Raw genomic sequence first — 18,851 nt, 5'->3', positions numbered from 1 at the left:
CATCCAGAGTTGTGTCTCACAAGATGAGTGGCCAAATAAATAAATAAATAAATAAATAAATAGGGCTGATATTTCTTTAATGGGGTGGTAGCTCTACACGCTTAATGTCTGATGGCACCTACCAACTGTTTCGGCTAAAGAAGAAGCCAGGCCAGATGAGAGGTGCTGTGAATGTTTATCTCTTGCCAACTGTTCTCTGGAGTTTGCAAGATCTTCCTAAAGGTGAAGCTCCACATTTGCCTTAAGAAGCATCTGCCACTAAACCTACATTTATTGAGGCAACGTAATAGAGTGGGGAGGATTTCTAAAACAAGGCAAAGCATCACTAAGAAGAGATTGCTTAATCTTCTCCATATTTCCTCTACAAATGGTGCTGTTTCTTCCTTATGGGTTCCCCCCCACCCCGCAATTCTTGAATATGTAAGCTTGCTTGAGACAGAAGGTCCCTCTCTAATGAGAGATGTCTGGAGGGGGAGTATCCTATTATAACAGATAGCAACAGTATTTAGCATCCCTTTTTTGCCTACTGAATCAGCATTGCAAAGCAGCAACAGGTTGATCTTATAATCTTATAAGGCTATTCTATTTCAATATTATATATTTTGTGGTGTTTGATTCTTGGTATGTAACAATATTTAGAGTAGGCTGTATCTGATCTGGTTTGCAGTGGTGGTTCATAATTCCTGACTATAAATATTTAGATCTATCAAATCCCAAGCATCCGAATGTTAAAGTGGAAGTGGTGTGAAATCTGATTAAAATCCTTAATTTCATATTCAAACTATAAAATGTGAATGGCAAGTGGCAAAATGTGAATTTGGGGTGGATTTCAATATTTTTAAAGTGATGTAATTTCTTTGCATCAGATTTATGAAAGCAGAAAAAAACCCATAAGGTTAATAAACTGTATTACATCAGCTGATACTGTGTTTCTCAGTGTGTATAGTTTATGTATATTTGGATATAAATTATCTGAATTTTAGCAAGGCTTTTGATCTAGTCTTACTCTGCTTTCATATGCACAAGCTATAAGCTGAATATCCTTCTGTACATGAATAGTATTAAATATACATTTACTATATCAGAAAGAGTCATAGGGTTCTATGTCTACTGTATGTCAGATACATTTGACAAAGGATACAGCTCAATAATTTGTTTATAAATAAAAAATAACAAGTGTCCACAAAGTTTTCAACAACACATTCTTAGAAACATAAAGATAGGACATGTAACTTAATTTAACATGTATTGTTTTATTTTAGCTGGTAAAAATGTAGTCCTTTCAGTGCAAGAATCTTATGAAGGAACACAGAAGACAAGCAAAAATTTAGATTCCTTTCGCTTTCATTGCATAAAAAGCTGGGGACCAGTATTAAAAGCCAAGATTCAGGTAATGGTCTTAGTTATCATGTGCCCACAACAGTGCTGGAGAATAATTATGAATATATTTGTTGTTTAACCCTTCTCCATGCCCAATTATCCATCAGGTTATATTTTAGCAATAAACAAACAAACAAACAAACAAACACCAGTACCACCCTGCTGGTGTTTTGAAGGGTCTTGAAGACCTGACCCTTCACCCAGGCATTTGATGAGGGGGACTGAAGCCCCCTTTAGATTGTGTGGGCTGTTTTTCTTTATTCCCATCCGGCCTTATTATTCTTGCCAACTTTACTCTTCATTTTTGTGTTTTGTTCCTTTCTTATTTTTACTGTTTTAAATAACTTGTAAACCACAGAGTTGCTGGGAGTCAGATGGAATAATAATAATAATGATAAATAATATCAAGACTCAACTTATATTGCCCTTATTATTTTCAGCCCATTCTGGTTCCCTGTTCCAGCTGATTGCTTTAAATCAAGAAGTTCCAAAACTTCCAAATCCTCCTTGGCCATCTTCTTAGCAGCTGAGACTGCATCTCACTTTAAAATATTATTCAGACTGGGAGTGTGAGCTGATGTGGTGCCATCCCCAGAGAGGATAGGACTGGATTTTAGGGACCATTTCATTGCAAGGTTGTGGATTAGGGCTGAGTAGAATAGGTATATTAAGCCTGCCTCTGCTATGTTTATTTTTTAAAAAATGATCCACTGAAAATCAGTGACTTGCAATCCAATTTCAGTAATCTTGAGTGAGAAGGAGCAAAAGAAGCCAAAGAGGGTATATGCAGCTGATGGGCACCTGGTTGCCCCTCCCTGTCCTAAATGAATTGATTTTTGTGGCCCCCAGACTCTTACCCCACTCAATCTGATTGCCTGGCTTTAAACACCTTCTGTATAAGGTGCACCAAAGGAACAGTGTCTCGATTATTGTATAGAAGATTTCCATTGCATTTCCATTTGCACTCAGATCTAAAAATGAAAAAGGTATTGATTTCATTTCTATGTTCATTTTTCCTGATAACTGCCTAAGTAGCCATTGCCTATTGGCACTGTAGCCAAAGGATGATGAGGTGCTCTGCTTTGATCTAGCTGTTGAATCAAGTCCTGTTGTTTATCCCGAACTTGTGCTAGACTGCAAGAAGTTTTCCTCTGAGCCAGCAAGGGTTACTGTAAATCTAATGAAGGCTGTGTTCAGAACAGTTTAAGGAAAATACTAGAGAAAAGACCAAGCAATTCTTGAGATTCAAGAACTGAGTGTTCAGCTGGCTTTGTGATGCAGATCCTTAACTTGCCGGGAATTTGCCTGAGCAAAAGGCTCATTCAGTGATCAAAAGGCAGGCTAAAAATAAGATTAAATCAAGCAGTAAGTAATCTTTTTCAGTGTCTTTCCTACAACTTACTCATTTGGGTGATTTTCTTTTCCTTTCCAGAATATTTTACCTAATGAGGACAGTGATTCTGATTATTCCTTAATTCTGCCTTTGAAACTGCTTCCTGTCGGATGCCAAGTCAAAGTTGAGCTACCAATGGGGAAGGCAAGTGCTGATTCTTAAAATGAATGTTCGCCTTTTCTGAATAATGGTAAAGTTTAAAACAAAAACAGCAATACAAAAATTCTTGTTTTTAAACTACAGCATACTTGAATGATACCATCAGTAAATGAACTACCCTTTAAACTTTCTGTAAAAGTTCTGTAAAAACAATGTTTTTCTAAAAAAAGGAAAGGTTCTCTCCCCCCTCCTCCCAATAGATTCAATGCAACTCACTGCTGATCAGAAAATCATAGATGGAGTACTTCCATCATTGCTTTCTATGAGCTAACAGAATACCCTTATTCTGAAGTAAGGAGCAACATACTAGAAGCTCTATTCTGGCTTCAAAACATGAATTATTGATAATTATTGATATATTACAAGAATAAGGGACTTGCAGGCAATCACAAGTGTTTGAATGTATGGAAAACAGAACAACTGTATTGGGGCCTGCTCTTTCTGAATAGCCTGAAATCATTTTTGAGGAAAAAGAAGAATTAAGAAACAAGATTTGACATTTCACTCTTTTGATTGTTTGGATGTGAGCCAGGCTTGGAATGTGATTTTCATGTTTCCCCCTTTTGCAAAAATAATTTCTCAACAATGCAAAAAATCAGGTTCCAAAGTTGGTAGTTGACCTCAAGAATAGATAATGGAACACCAACCAAAGGTTGCTTCACATATTTTGCATTATTTATGAGAAAGACAAGGCTGTGTGAAAGAAAAAAAATCCCTGGCAAGTCCATTATGCACCTCCGATTTCAAGATTTACAGAAAAGTTAAATAAATGGGACTATCTCTATCTCTATCTCTTTTTTCATACTCTAAGGAAAACGGCCAATCACAGTTTCCCAGCACATATGCAAATTGCATGTTTCCAGTGATCATTTATAAATATTACATGTAAGTTCCACACTTTTTCTTACATGGAAAAACTGAAGTGTTAAGTCTAACATAGCACTTGCTGTATTTCTTTATTGATTGATAAATTGATTCTAAGTACTTTTATGCCACCTCAGTTGAATAAATCTAAAGAGCTTATTTGTTTTTTCACATGCCCAATTTATTTGTCCCTTTCCCTCTTTTTTGTCCCGTTTCACTGACTTCACAAATGTATATTTTTGGGTTTTCAGGCTAGTGCCTTAGAGCTATATCTCCACGTAATTGACTGGTAAGGTATTTTCTTTCTATTTTTCTGGCACTGTTAATACACTGAGTGAATGCAAAGGAAGGGCAGCTTATCTTCAGCATAAATCACATGTGGACCATCTGAGGCTTGCATGCAGCTCCCAAGTATCCCATTTATGGCTCTCCAGAAATTCAGGAGCAAAACTACCAAATTTCAGTGCTCTGTTTCAGCCAGTTTGGCGGTCTGAAAAGTGGGAATGGGAACACTTTTCCTCTATATCTCATCTTTGCCCTTAAACTTTCCCCAAAGGCTCCCCACAAAAGCTAAAAACAATTCCCCCAGACCTGAAAAGGAAAAGGAAAAATTCAGCCATACCCCTTCCAGTAGCATAACAGTTGGCTGCCCTCCTGTGGCCCTTCTAGTGGTTGAGAGGCCGAGTTGTAGCCTCTGACCATTCAAATGTTCTCCACTTTGGGTTTAAATAAGTAAGTGGTAGCTCTAAAAATTATTGTTGTCACTCAGTTCAGCTTTTTGAAAAGACCAAAACTAGGTGCAGATTAGTTTCCTTGGTTTTGGGGAGCAAGCAATTTAAAGATGTTTTGTAAATGTTCTAATTTCCTCCTTAATTTTATTTAGTGAAGAAATGCAGTACAGGAAGTGAAAAATTGGGAGGGTTACAAATGGAAGAAGGTCTTATCTAGACACCTGTACCCAAAATATCAAGTATGAGAGAGTAGGTATGTAGACCTTGCTTGGAAGCCCTTGCTCATCCATTCATCCATCCATCCATCCATCCATCACATTTATATAGCTGCCCATCTCATGAATGTGACTCTGGGCAGCATACAAGAATAACGGACCATAAAAAACAAACATTAAAAATTGTACCATAATAAAAACATTAATATTATTTTTTTAAAAAACTAGACAAAAGCATCTTTTATGTCACATACAGTGTAGCCATCTCACCAGTTCTTCATTTCTCTGAGATCCCCAAGCCTGCTGACATAGCCATGTTTTAAGGGACTTCCGGAAGGTTGGCAGAAATGGGACCAATCTCACCTTGGGGGAATGATGCAACTCCTTAACAGGTGGACCTGCAACACACCCCTTCTGCTGGGCCTGATGGGGCAGGCAGATGTAACCAGGAGGAGGCGGTCTCTCAAATACCCCAGTCCCATGCCATGAAGGGCTTTAAAGGCCAAATCCGGCATTAGGTTTCCTTCTTCTGAGTACAATACTCATTTGCTCCTTGTACTCCTTGTACTTGCATGCTGAAATTAAAGGATAACAATAAGCTTTAGTCAATTAATCCATTATTTAAAATACCTTTGTATAGTGGTGGAAAAATAACTGAAAGTGAAAAGTGTGTGTGTTTTTCCACAGGGTGTTTGCGCGTATTGTAGTAGTGTATTTTAGAACACCAGTTTATCTGATCCGTGAAAGAAGGGAAATGTGCTTCTTATAAAATAGGACTTGCCTGCTACTTGTAAACATTTTGTGTGTGTATGAGTGCCTATAGGTATATACCCCTATCAGAGGCACATGTGTGTGCTCACACATGCACAGACACAAGTACATTTAAGGCACATTTTTGTTCATAGCTGTTTTATTAAACATTGCAGCTGTGCAAATACTTAGAAAACTTGTGTTGTTCCTTTGCATTTTTGCCCATGTCAGCTTTAAAATAATACTCCTTGAGTGGGAACTTGGTTTTTCTAATTGTAAGCCTGACTGAATGTAACTTCAGATGTAACGTCAAAATCTACATGAGAAGCTGGTCGAGTGCCCATGAATTAGTCAGTGGTATTGCTGGGCATGTTCTATAGCTCTAAGGCTGGACTTCCTCCCAAGGTGCTGAGGTGCTCCTTTTGCATAAAACACTTCAATTGAAGCAGGAGGAAGTCAAGGCTGAGTGCAGTGAAGAGCCAGCAATCCCCAGCTGACTGGCATGGGGTTGATTTTGGTTTCCACAAAGATTTGGAACTTTGTCTGGTAATGCCTGCAAGTTGTGAATTGATATTCAGGTAACTGCATTATTGCTGAAGTGATATGACATCTAGTCTATGCTTAGCAGTGATATGCTGTTTCTGTGTCCCAGCTCACAGGATCTTGATGTGCGTTTGGGTTATGAGCTTTGTCCTGATGAGAAGGATTTCCTGCGCAAGAGGAAAAAGGTGGTTGCCAATACCCTGTATAAGCTTTTTAATCTAAGAGAGGAGTTACAAGAGGATGAGGTATGTGGACTCATGCGTGGCTTATGTGCAGATATGTTAAATAACTAATTACCTCATACAACGCATTAGATTGCAAATGTAAGTTCACAAGCTGCCATGTCACACCCATGTGCAGGGTTCTAACAGAGGTTGAGGTATACTATACTGCCTGGACTCAAAATGGATACCATCTTGGATGTCTGGAAACCAGCCTTTAGATTCATTGAGAGTTACAAAATCCAGTTTGGGTCTGCACAACATGCTAAGCCTCTATTTGTATGTAGCTTGATCCTACATACAGTATAAGTTGACTTGGAAGTAAGCCCTATAAAGAAAGCCAGTTTGGTGTAGTGGTCAAGGCACCAGGCTAGAAACCGGGAGACTGTGAGTTTTAGTCTCACTTCAGGCACAAAGACAGCTGGGGGACCTTGGGCCAGTCACACTCTCTTAGCCCTAGGAAGGAGGCAATGGCAAACCACTTCTGAAAAATCTTGCCAAGAAAACTGCAGGGACTTGCTCAGGTACTCACCAGGAGCCAAGAATTACTTGAAGTCATGAAACAAACCCATAAAAAACCCTATAAAATTCACTTCCATGCTCCATTGTTTCCCTTCCCTAATCCCTGCAGAGTGTTATAAGTAGTTGTGCAGTTGGTTTCACAACCAAATTTGAAGGCTGGGAACCAACAGGGAACATTAGGATAAACCCTCCCTCCCTGCATCCGACCAAGAGGAGAGTACCAAAACGTCAGGGAACCACTGCCTTGTCCTCTGAGCAGTGGTAGCTCCTGGAATAAGAAAGTCCCCTTTATTCAGACATAAAAAAGCAGGGAAATAAATGGCTCGTTTCCCCCGGTGATGATGGGTCCATTTTAAATCAAACAAAACAAAAACATTTCATACTGTTGGTATGAGGGAAAGTTGTTCAGCTCTTAAGATGTCATTCTTCTGCATCTGAATTTTTATTGAAAGGTGAAATAATAAGCATGACTTTGGCAGTCAAGTGCCTAAAGCAGCCTTTCTCAACCTTTTGACCCTGGAAGAACCCTTGAAATATTTTTCAGGCCTTGGGGAACCCCTGCACATTCAGGCTCAAATATAGGCCAGAAGTTACAAAGTTATTATATTCATTTCATGTGTAGGCCTGTATACATGCATTAACAGTGTTCTTACTGTTGAACCCTGGTTGAGAAACCCTGGCTTAGAGTCTGGGAGACAGGGTGATACAAACATTGCTTATAAAATCAAGATAAAACCAGGCATTTTTAACAGGAAATATGAAACTGACTGAAGACCTGAAGGACCAGGTTGGGGACAGACCCTCCTGAACAGTAGAAAATTTGTCTATGTGGTTGCTAAGAGTCAGTGATGACTCAATGGTACATAATCAATAATCAGTGGAACTGACTAGAAAGAGTAAGATTGGATCCTCTGAGGAGGTTGCCTGTGAAATCTACTTGAGAGCTCTGAGTTCAGGTGTTGGGAGGGGTTGAGGCAAGAGGTTGCATGAATAGAAAAGCAGGCTGCCCCCAAGCTCTGCAGAGCTCCAGCACCATACATCACAGAATGGATGTTTTGCAGCTAGAGTTGTGCTATAGCTGAGATAGAAGAAAACAGGCTCTGCTGCCCAAGAAGGAGGGTGGGAAACAGCAAATGCTGCCGGGGTGTAGGATTTAAGCAAACCACAATGATACAAAAATGGTGTACATTTTGCAAATGTCACACAAAGGCTACCATTACATACTTGCATCCTGATGTCTGATGCAAGTACCATGTGTCCTCATTTTCCCATCCCTTACTGCAGCCCTCCTGCAGACACCCATGGATATAAGTTAATCATAACCAACAAAGTATTTGCATTTTTAATAATCAAGTAGGGGAGACATTTCTGGCAAGTGTCACTTTCCATTGTAATTATGATCCATGTTATCAATGACACACAATTCTCAGAGACATGTAGCTTTAAATAATTTTGCCATTTAATCTCTGCAAAGCATACATTTGTCATTGTCTCTGCAAAGCATAGTTAACACACTGCCAGTTTATACATTTGTTTGGGTTATTGTTGGTTTTGGATTCTTTTTCTGGAGAGATTTTTTTTTTTGCTTGATCAACACTATGTTCTGGTTTTAAAGTCTGACATCAAATTCCCTACAGGTTAAATCTAGTTATTTCATCAAGACAGAATTTGCAAGGTTACTCATTTTTAGAAATTCACTGGAATGAAAATAATTTGTTTTCCAATATTTTCATTGCAGTGGGATGGCATTGGTTGCAATAGCAAGGAATAGCTGTGTTTATACTTGATTCTGCAGTTTGTGGGTAGAGAAAAGGGCCGAATCTTTAAAATTCTGGGTTCAGTGATGTCATCTTGAATATTCTTGTAATTCTTTCAAATGTTGGTTGCTTTCACTTTAGCCTCAGTGTAGCCTTAAACTGGGGTGAGCTCCCGTTGCTAGTCCCAGCTCCTGCCAACCTAGCAGTTCGAAAACATGCAAATGTGAGTAGATTAATAGGTACCACTTTGGCGGGCAGGTAACAGCGTTCCGTTCAGTCATGATGGCCACACGACCATGGAAGTGTCTACGGACAAACGCCGGCTCTTCAGCTTTGAAACAGAGATGAGCACTGCCCCCTAGAGTCGAACACAACTGGACTTAATGTCAAGGGAAACCTTTACCTTTACCTTAGCCTTAAACAGGATTACTTTTTTGTATTGCACTGATAAGTCTGGAGCAAGGAGGTTACAATTGTGGATGAAATTGAACTGATTTTATTCAACTATCTATGCAATGTGTATTTATTTGCTTTTATATCAATAAGGAAATTAACCTTAGAGGCCAACTTGGTCTATTGAAAGATGACTTGTAGACTTGGAAACCTAAGATTGTTTTATTGCCAAAGTCACTGTTTATATTATTATGTGATTGCTTATATTTTTAACAGGTCCCAGTAATAGCTATTATGGCAACTGGAGGTGGAGTCAGAGCCATGACAGGATTATATGCTCATCTCACAGCCTTCCAGAAACTGAACCTTTTAGATTGCATTACATATATCACCACTGCTTCCGGATCAACATGGTAAAAACTTGTTGTTGTTTATTCGTTTAGTCGCTTCTGACTCTTCGTGACTTCATGGACCAGCCCACGCCAGAGCTTCCTGTCGGTCGTCAACACCCCCAGCTCTCCCAGGGACGAGTCCGTCACCTCTAGAATATCATCCATCCATCTTGCCCTTGGTCGGCCCCTCTTCCTTTTGCCTTCCACTCTCCCTAGCATCAGCATCTTCTCCAGGGTGTCCTGTCTTCTCATTATGTGGCCAAAGTACTTCAGTTTTGCCTTTAATATCATTCCCTCAAGTGAGCAGTCTGGCTTTATTTCCTGGAGGATGGACTGGTTGGATCTTCTTGCAGTCCAAGGCACTCTCAGAATTTTCCTCCAACACCACAGTTCAAAAGCATCGATCTTCCTTTGCTCAGCCTTCCTTATGGTCCAGCTCTTGCAGCCATATGTTACTACAGGGAACACCATTGGTTTAACTATGCGGGCCTTTGTTGTCAGTGTGATGTCTCTGCTCTTAACTATTTTATCGAGATTTGTCATTGCTCTTCTCCCAAGGATTAAGCGTCTTCTGATTTCCTGACTGCAGTCAGCATCTGCAGTAATCTTTGCACCTAGGAATACAAAGTCTTTCACTGCTTCTACATTTTCTCCCTCTATTTGCCAGTTATCAATCAAGCTGGTTGCCATAATCTTGGTTTTTTTGAGGTTTAGCTGCAAACCAGCTTTTGCACTTTCTTCTTTCACCTTCATCATAAGGCTCCTCAGTTCCTCTTCACTTTCAGCCATCAAAGTGGTATCATCTGCATATCTGAGATTGTTAATGTTTCTTCCAGAGATTTTAACTCCAGCCTTGGATTCCTCAAGGCCAGCTTGTCGCATGATGTGTTCTGCATACAAGTTGAATAGGTAGGGTGAGAGTATTGCCGTACTCCTTTCCCAATCTTAAACCAGTCCGTTGTTCCGTGGTCTGTTCTTACTGTTGCTACTTGGTCGTTATACAGATTCTTCAGGAGGCATACAAGATGACTTGGTATCCCCATACCACTAAGAACTTGCCACAATTTGTTATGGTCCACACAGTCAAAGGCTTTAGAATAGTCAATAAAACAGAAATAGATGTTTTTCTGAAACTCCCTGGCTTTTTCCATTATCCAGCGGATATTGGCAATTTGGTCTCTAGTTCCTCTGCCTTTTCTAAAGCCAGCTTGTACATCTGGCAATTCTCGCTCCATGAACTGCTGAAGTCTACCTTGCAGGATCTTGAGCATTACCTTACTGGCATGTGAAATGAGTGCCACTGTTCGATAGTTTGAACATTCTTTAGTGTTTCCCTTTTTTGGTATGGGGATATAAGTTGATTTTTTCCAATCTGATGGCCATTCTTGTGTTTTCCAAATTTGCTGGCATATAGCATGCATTACCTTGACAGCATCATCTTGCAAGATTTTGAACAGTTCAGCTGGGATGCCGTCATCTCCTGCTGCCTTGTTATTAGCAATGCTTCTTAAGGCCCACTCAACCTCACTCTTCAGGATGTCTGGCTCTAGCTCACTGACCACACCGTCAAAGCTATCTCCGATATTGTTATCCTTCCTATACAGGTCTTGCCTGTATATTCTTGCCACCTTTTCTTGATCTCTTCTTCTTCTGTTAGGTCCTTGCCATCTTTGTTTTTGATCATACCCATTTTGGCCTGGAATTTACCTCCAATGTTTCTAATTTTCTGGAAGAGGTCTCTTGTCCTTCCTATTCTATTGTCTTCTTCCACTTCCGCGCATTGCTTGTTTAAAAATAATTCCTTATCTCTTCTGGCTAACCTCTGGAATTTTGCATTTAATTGGGCATATCTCCCCCTATCACTGTTGCCTTTTGCTTTCCTTCTTTCTTGGGCTACTTCTAGTGTCTCAGCAGACAGCCATTTTGCCTTCTTGGTTTTCTCTTTCTTTGGGATGTATTTTGTTGCCGTCTCCTGAACAATGCTGCCAACTTCTGTCCAGAGTTCTTCCAGGACGCTATCTACTAAGTCCAGTCCCTTAAATCTATTCTTCACCTCCACTGCATATTCCTTAGGAATATTAGTGAGCTCATATCTAGCTGATCTGTGGGTCTTCCCTAATCTCTTTAGTCTGATCCTAAATTGTGCAAGAAGAAGTTCGTGATCTGAACTACAGTCAGCTCCAGGCCTTGTTTTTACTGACTGTACAGATGTCCGCCACCTTTGGCTGCAAAGGATGTAATCAATCTGATTTCGGTGTTGTCCATCTGGTGAAGTCCATGTATAAAGCCGTCTCTTAGGTTGTTGGAAGAGAGTGTTTGTTATGCAGAGTGAATTGTCTTGGCAAAATTCTATCAGCCTATGTCCTGCTTCATTTTGTTCTCCCAGGCCATACTTACCTGTAATTCGAGGTGTCATTTGACTGCCCACCTTAGCATTCCAGTCTCCTGTGATGAAAGTAACATCTCTTTTAGGCGTGTTGTCCAGTAGGTGCTGCAGATCCTCATAGAACTGCTCTACTTCAGCTTCTTCAGCATTTGTGTTTGGGGCGTATATTTGGATCACTGTGATGTTAGATGGCTTGCCCTGAATTCGAATTGAGATCATTCTGTCGTCTTTTGGGTTGTATCCAAGCACTGCTTTAGCCACTTTACTATTAATTATGAAGGCTACTCCATTTCTTCTGTGGTCCTCTTGTCCACAGTAGTAGATCTGGTGGTCATTTGATGTGAAGTGGCCCATTCCAGTCCATTTCAGTTCACTGACGCCCAGAATGTCTATCTTTAATCTTGACATCTCACCAATAACCACATCCAATTTGCCCTGGCTCATAGATCTTACATTCCAGGTTCCAATGGTGTGTTGATCCTTAGAACATCGGATTCGCCGTTCACCACCAGCACCGTTGGCCGCTAGCCGTCCTTTCGGCTTTGAGCTAGCTGCGTCATCACGTCTGGGGCTAGTTGAGCTCATCCTCTGTTCCTCCCCAGTAGCATTTTGACCATCTTCCGACCTGGGGGTCTCATCTTCCGATGGTATACCGACATATCTCTGGTTGTACTGATCCATTTAGTTTTCACGGCAAGAATACTGGGGTGGGTTGCCATTACCTTCCCCAGGGATCGCATTTAGTCTGACCTCTCTGTCATGACCTTCCCGTCTTGGGTGGCCCTTCACGGTTTAGCTCATGGCATCATTGAGGTGCTCAAACTCCAGCACCACAACAAGGTAACGATCCTTTGCTGAAGATGGTAAAAACTAAGGGAAATATATTACATTTAATTAGAATTCCAGCTATATTGGGCCCAGTGCTGAGAAAATTATGCCCATTGAAATGAACTCAGTGAACCAAAGATGCAACTCAATGTGCTTTTCCATGATGAGTACTTTTGGGACTTCATTCACTGTACTCCTTGACTAGAGTAGGACTATCGAGGTCAAGGCCCTACTCAGCAGAAAGAACAGAAGGGATTCACCAGTGGAACAGAAATGCCACACACCCCAGCTCAGAGGGTAAAAGTATCTAATAGTATCATTGGATGCTAGATAAAAAGTTGAGAATCAAGGTTAATACTCATATATTTTAGCCAGAAGAAAAGATGAACCTCAGGTTAAAGATCACTATAAGTATTATTAGAATTGAATTGTCCATGTCCAGTTTACGTCAACATTTGACAAAGTAGTGTTTCAGGATCCAAAAATCAGACCCCCGTGATAGTAGGAAAATGCTAGGAAGAAGAAGGAGAAGGAGAAGGAGGAGGAGGAGGAGGAGGAGAAGGAGAGTTGTTGTTGTTTATGTCAACATTTAATAAAGGACAAAAGTAAATTCTCCTATTTCAAAATATGCTTCCAGAGTGTTCATTAAAACCATCAGGATTGAATTCTTTGGGCAATTCTGCTTGAAGATCATTTCTCTTTTTGCCTTTTTGGCCACCAAACTTCATTCATTCTTTCTTTGCCGCCCTGCCTCTTAAAACAGTGTCTGCCACAGAAGAATGTATTTTTTCATCTAAATGTCAGCCTTGTGGGTGGCAACAAGATAAAATTAAGTGTTTTATGCCTCAGAAATAGATACCATGTTGCCCCAACTTATCAGTTTTATCATGTTGTAAGAACAGCATATTCTGAACCTGTTTTTACACTGCTTGTAAATATACTAAGGACGTACACTACTGGAGAAATTCTCATTTTATTAAGTATTGGCTTCTTCCCCCTTCTGTAGGACACTGTCAGACTTGTGCTGTCATAGTGATTGGTCACATCAAAGTTTGGAAGACCACATCAAAAAAATCAAAAGACAGTTGCTGAAGAGCAAAATGAATATTATTTCTATCAAAAGATTGGAGCATTATCACAAGGAGCTAACTGAGTGGATCAAAGCTGGGCATCTTTCATCGGTTACCGCACTCTGGGCCCTTATTCAAGAAGCTTTGTTCTGCTATAAAGTATGTTAATTATCTGTTATACAGCAAGAATGTCTCTGTACAATAGGTAGGTGTGCTCTAGGGATTCTGAGAGAGGATTCACCCAGTTATCTTTATTTCAGCCTCCACAGAGCAGCCCTGTAGATAACACTTCACAATTTTTCAGCTGCATGTGGAAACGATGCATCTTCGTTTCCAAAGCATGAAGTGTTGAGACAAATAAGAAAAGATGTAGCACAGAGGTGAAAAATGACTGCGATGCTTTATTTGTTTAATCTTTCTACTGCCCGCCTTCCAAACATTTGCTATGAAATAAGTCCCGCTAAACTCCGTGAGATGTACTCTCAAGTAAATGTGCATTGGATTGTATCCCTCTCCTTCAAAGGCCTTGCTATTTTCCTAGCTTTGGCCAAGCTAGAACACTTTAAAGCCAGGAACTTGTTTTAAGTAGACTGTTTTTTGAAACAATAAAAGAGCTACCTTATGAAAAGGTACAGTATTAGATTTGTGGGGCATGGAATAAACAAAGCCCTATTATTTTGACTGTCAATGTTTCTGTTCATTGTTTGTCTCTATTTCTAGTCATAGGAAAAAGAGACATTTGAAATGAAATCACTTTGCAATGCCAGATTTAAGCAAGCACAACCAAGAAAACCTTATTCTTCTCAAAGAAGAATTACCAAATCTTTGTAAAGTTGCAAGAGATCAAGACTTTCCTAACAGGGCTAAGCAAATGCCTTCGCTTTCATGCCTGCCTCCTGGAGCTCTGGGTGCTTCATCCCTGGAGGTTTTCAAGCAAAGGCTGGACAGCCATTTCTCTAGGATGGTATTAGGATTCCTGCCCTCATGACAGCCCCACTAGGTAGACCAGATCAGGAAATCAGCCCCACAGGAAGGATAAAACTACCTTTATTGATACTGTCTATAACAGTGTTTCTCAACCATGGGAACTTTGAGACATGTGGACTTCAACTCCCAGAATTCCCCAGCCAGCCATAAAGTTCCTAAGGTTGAGAAACACTGGTCTATAATGACTAGAATCTTGCAAGTTTGATTGTGCTGTACCTCTTCCTCCTCTGTGTACCCCAGTGAATGAGGGAGGTGTTTGTCTGAGCTGCTTCCAAATATTACTTCATTTCTCAGGACTTAAAAAAATATTTCAGCCCCTTTTGCCTAGGTAATGGTTCTTGCCTGTTTCCATCAAGGTCATCTTCCTTACTCTCTACGCTCAGGCAGGGGGTCTGACTAATCAACCTCTAATCTAATACTCTGATACTATGCACTGTTAAAGAAATGGAGAAAAAAATGTATTTCTTGGGGCATTTGGTGGTCCTAATGAGCGGAATCTACAGGTTATTTGGTAGATTGTATGCTTTTCACATGGAAAGATGTGATCCCTGTTTTCTCCTATAGAGACAGGTATGAGCAACCTGTGGCATTAAGGCTTATTTCAGGTGAGTATGCATCTCTCCCTTAGCAGTCAGCTCAAATGGGGAATAAAAAGGGAAGGGAGAGAGAGAGAGATTATAGAAATAGGGATAGAGATAGAAGGTAGTCATCTGACTTTGATGTCATCTGACTTGCCAATCAATATGACATGCTCCCGTCAACAATTCCTCTTAAAAGAATTCAGCCTTCAATAATCAGAAGGTTTTCTTTCTCTGAGATACTGAAAGAGATCTTGGGAAGGAGGGTTTTGGAAATACATTCTTTTAAGAGCTTTAGTGAACTCTTGTTTGTCAAGTTAGAACGTACTGGCTTAACATGCAAGGCAGCTTCTAATAAGATAGCATGGCAGGTTTGGGCAAGCTTTTGGTGATCAGGGGCTGCACGTAGCAGTACTTGTGGGAAGCAAGGGCAGCAAAGGCTCCTGTCATATATAGGGATAAAGCTGGGATTAATTTGTATGTTTTAAATTAGGGATTGTGGAATTTTCTGTGCTTCTTAAAAACATGATGCTTATCGTAGGGTTTTAATGAGTTTTCATGGGTTTTCTGCCTCTAAGTAGCAGTTGTGGCCCCCAAAGTTGGCAATATGGTTGAAAGGAATTTCAGGAGCTACAAAAGTGGGAGAGGCTTTGAGGCCTTCAAGGAGTCTTGTGTCTCAGGTTGCTCATTCCTGTAGCAGTGAAGCTTTCAGCACAGCCAGGTGCCTAAATAGCAAATTCGGTGGTGGTGAGAAATTTCTCTTCCCTTTCCAGCATTAAACAGTCAGGAATAATCAGGAGGAAAGAATAAAGAAGCAGTAGGGCAAAGATCCCAATCACAAATGAGAGACAGACAGAAATGAGCAGTTGGTATTTAGACTTATTTTCTAGAGTCTGAAACACTTAAGTTTCATAAAAATCTATGTCTGCAGATATTATAAGTAACAGTAACATTATGTTTATGGGATTTAATATTTGGTCCCTTGATAGTGGTTAAGGCAACGGGCTAGAAACCAGGAGACCGAGAGTTCTAGTCCTGCCTTAGGTATAAAAGCCAGCTGGGTGACCTTGGGCCGGTCACTCTCTCTCAGCCCAACCCACCTCACAGGGTTGTTGTTGTTGGGAAAATAGGAGGAGGAAGGAGTATTAGGTATGTTCCCCGCCTTGAGTTATTTGTAAAAATAATAAAAGGCAGGATAGAAAATAAATATTCAGGCAATAATTAGCTTTTCAAGATTTTCATGCATAGAAGAAAACGGAGATCCATGTCGAGTCCTTGGTGCTCTCTGAGCTTGGTTGTTTGCTTGCAGATGTTTCAGTCCCCGATTAGTCAGGTAATGAAAGGTCTGCAAGCAAACACCCAGGCTCGGAGAGCACTAAGGACTCCACAGTTTAGCCCTGAGCTACATATATTCTCTTCTATTGAAAGATCCATGGATTAAAATATTTATTTTGTTTCCCATTATTTTTAGGAAGATCCTGGTAAGCTCTCGGAACAGCGACGGACTTTGAATCAGGGGCAGAACCCCTTTCCTATCTACACAGCCATAAATGTCAAAAATGATCAGATCCACACTTTTGACTTCAGAGGTGAGTATTCACATATCAATCTCTCCACTATGGAAGTACAGGTTTTGATTGCAGGCTGTAAGCACTGGAAAGAGAGGAGAAGAAGGGGAAGGACATAAAATGTTGACCTTGAACTTAATAGAGTCGGGTACTTTCCATTTATCATGAACCTCGTAGAGAACCTCTACATGAATTGTATAGGGAAGGTTGCATTATTCTCAGTTTTACCAACATTCATCAAGGCGGGAAGAGCATGCAGAAAATCAAAGAAAAAAAAGAAGTACTGTGATATTTAAGCTATTGTTAGGCTACAGATTGTTTGGACTGTCACAATTTGCGTTGATGAGAGTTGAAACCCAAATCATCCAGCAAGGCATCAGGTTCCTGCCCTGATCTAAGTTATCTCCCCTTGCATTAAGTTAATCAGGATAATGAAATCTTTCCTCCTCTGCACCAATACTTCTTTGACATTATCTGCTTCTGTTTTCTGCTGAGCAGCTAGGCCTGTTTCAACATCCACTTCTAACCTCTAAAACATAATAGGGCGAAAGCTAGTGGCTGAAAAATCCAAATCTACATTTGAGATAAGAAGAAATGACATTATCTTTTATTGGCCAGGGATTACAAAAGATTCCAGTAATTTGTCTAGAAACTTATACATAAGATTTGCCTAACTATTTGAATGGCTATACAATAGGAGATTCCTTTAGACAGCTTTTCATTGGTCTCTATTCTGTAAACATAATGATACAAGCTCTTCACTGAATACAACTTTCTAGTTGTTGTTTGTTTGTTACGCTTTGCACTTAGATTTGGGGAAGATGTCACAAAATTCATCAGGGTAACTGGGACAAGGTGGCTGTTTGTCTGATGCTATTTCTTCCATAAGAAATCTCCATGGAGGTTTTTCTTTGTTTTTCTTGATTTCATGTTTGGATCAGTAGCCAATCAAGCTGCCTTTCACTCTTTTGTACACCTCTTTGTTTGCAGAATGGGTAGAGTTCAATCCTTATGAAGTGGGGTTCCTAAAATACGGTGCACAGATTCGTTCAGAAGATTTTGATAGTGAATTCTTCATGGGAAGGCTGGTGAAGAGGATTCCAGAATCCCAGATTTTCTATCTGGAAGGTGATCTGTTTACTTATGAGCTAAATTGGAAAATATAATGGAGCTTATCAGGGTAACCTTGGAAGGACCCTGTCTTCTTGGACAGCCTTAGGCATCTAGCCTTCTTTCTCCAAAGCAATCAGGGCTCTGTTGCTGCTGTTAAAATATTCCAGTGAATAAGCAGTTATCTCATGTTGTTAGTAATAGCAATAACAATACATATACATAAAGCATGTAAGATTAGGAATCTGTACAGGGATCATACTGAGTTTTCATGATATTACACTGATGTGCCTGTCATAGATTGTATTCTTGTATTCTATAGGAATAGTTATTTAAGTTTACGATTACCATATAGAGTATACTCATGAATAAGCTGAGAATTTAAGGTTCAGTTTAAATCAGGTTTGGCTTATCCGCAGATGGGCTTGTATGTGAGTATATATGGTAATACTCAGCATATAGCACTGACGTATGTAGGGCATTATATAGAAAATAGAACAATTACAACTTAACTGATACAGGGATTCCTTTAAATGCATTTATTTTAAACTAAAGTTACATTTCATGAAAATTTTGTCCTGCTCCCTTTGTCACCAACAAGTTCCTTCCACAAGCATCTCAGTGTTGAAAGGGACTTAGTTTGTCTTGGCCAACTCCCTATCCAGTGCAGGGATCCACTGCTATAAATGAATGATAAAACATACAAACTTTTAGTTTGGAGCACTGGAATGCATTTGTGCATATCCCTCCATGACAGCCAATGATGTAGTGATGTAGTGCTTAAAGTGTTGAATTAGGAGCAGAGACATCCAGGTTCTACTCTCCTCTCAGCCATGAGAGCTCACTGGGTGACTTGGAACAGTCATCTCCCTCAGGCCCATCTATCTCACAGGGTTGTGGTGGGGTCTTGCACTGTAATTGTACACACATACCAAATGAAAAAAACTAAACATTCAATACTAAATGTCCTACACACTGATTTTCAGTTCAGCTATTGCAGTGTC

At 40.1% G+C, this 18,851-nt stretch overlaps 1 protein-coding gene across 1 annotated transcript in view; it reads left to right on the top strand.

Annotated features, from left to right (window-relative positions):
- Nucleotides 1–18,851, top strand: part of LOC134507604 (cytosolic phospholipase A2 beta-like) — a 42,453-nt gene that overhangs the window by 14,210 nt on the left and 9,392 nt on the right. Inside the window, 7 exon segments of the mRNA XM_063318395.1 lie at nt 1,263–1,390; nt 6,152–6,280; nt 9,205–9,341; nt 13,541–13,755; nt 14,414–14,436; nt 16,656–16,758; nt 17,728–17,865. Of these exon segments, the coding sequence (XP_063174465.1) occupies nt 1,263–1,390; nt 6,152–6,280; nt 9,205–9,341; nt 13,541–13,755; nt 14,414–14,436; nt 16,656–16,758; nt 17,728–17,865 (873 nt within the window).

This window comes from Candoia aspera, chromosome 1 (assembly GCF_035149785.1).
Source record: "Candoia aspera isolate rCanAsp1 chromosome 1, rCanAsp1.hap2, whole genome shotgun sequence".
NCBI classification, from domain to species: Eukaryota; Metazoa; Chordata; class Lepidosauria; order Squamata; family Boidae; genus Candoia; species Candoia aspera.
The sequence above is the reverse complement of the archived record's forward strand: the minus strand, read 5'-3'. Positions and strand labels throughout refer to the sequence as shown.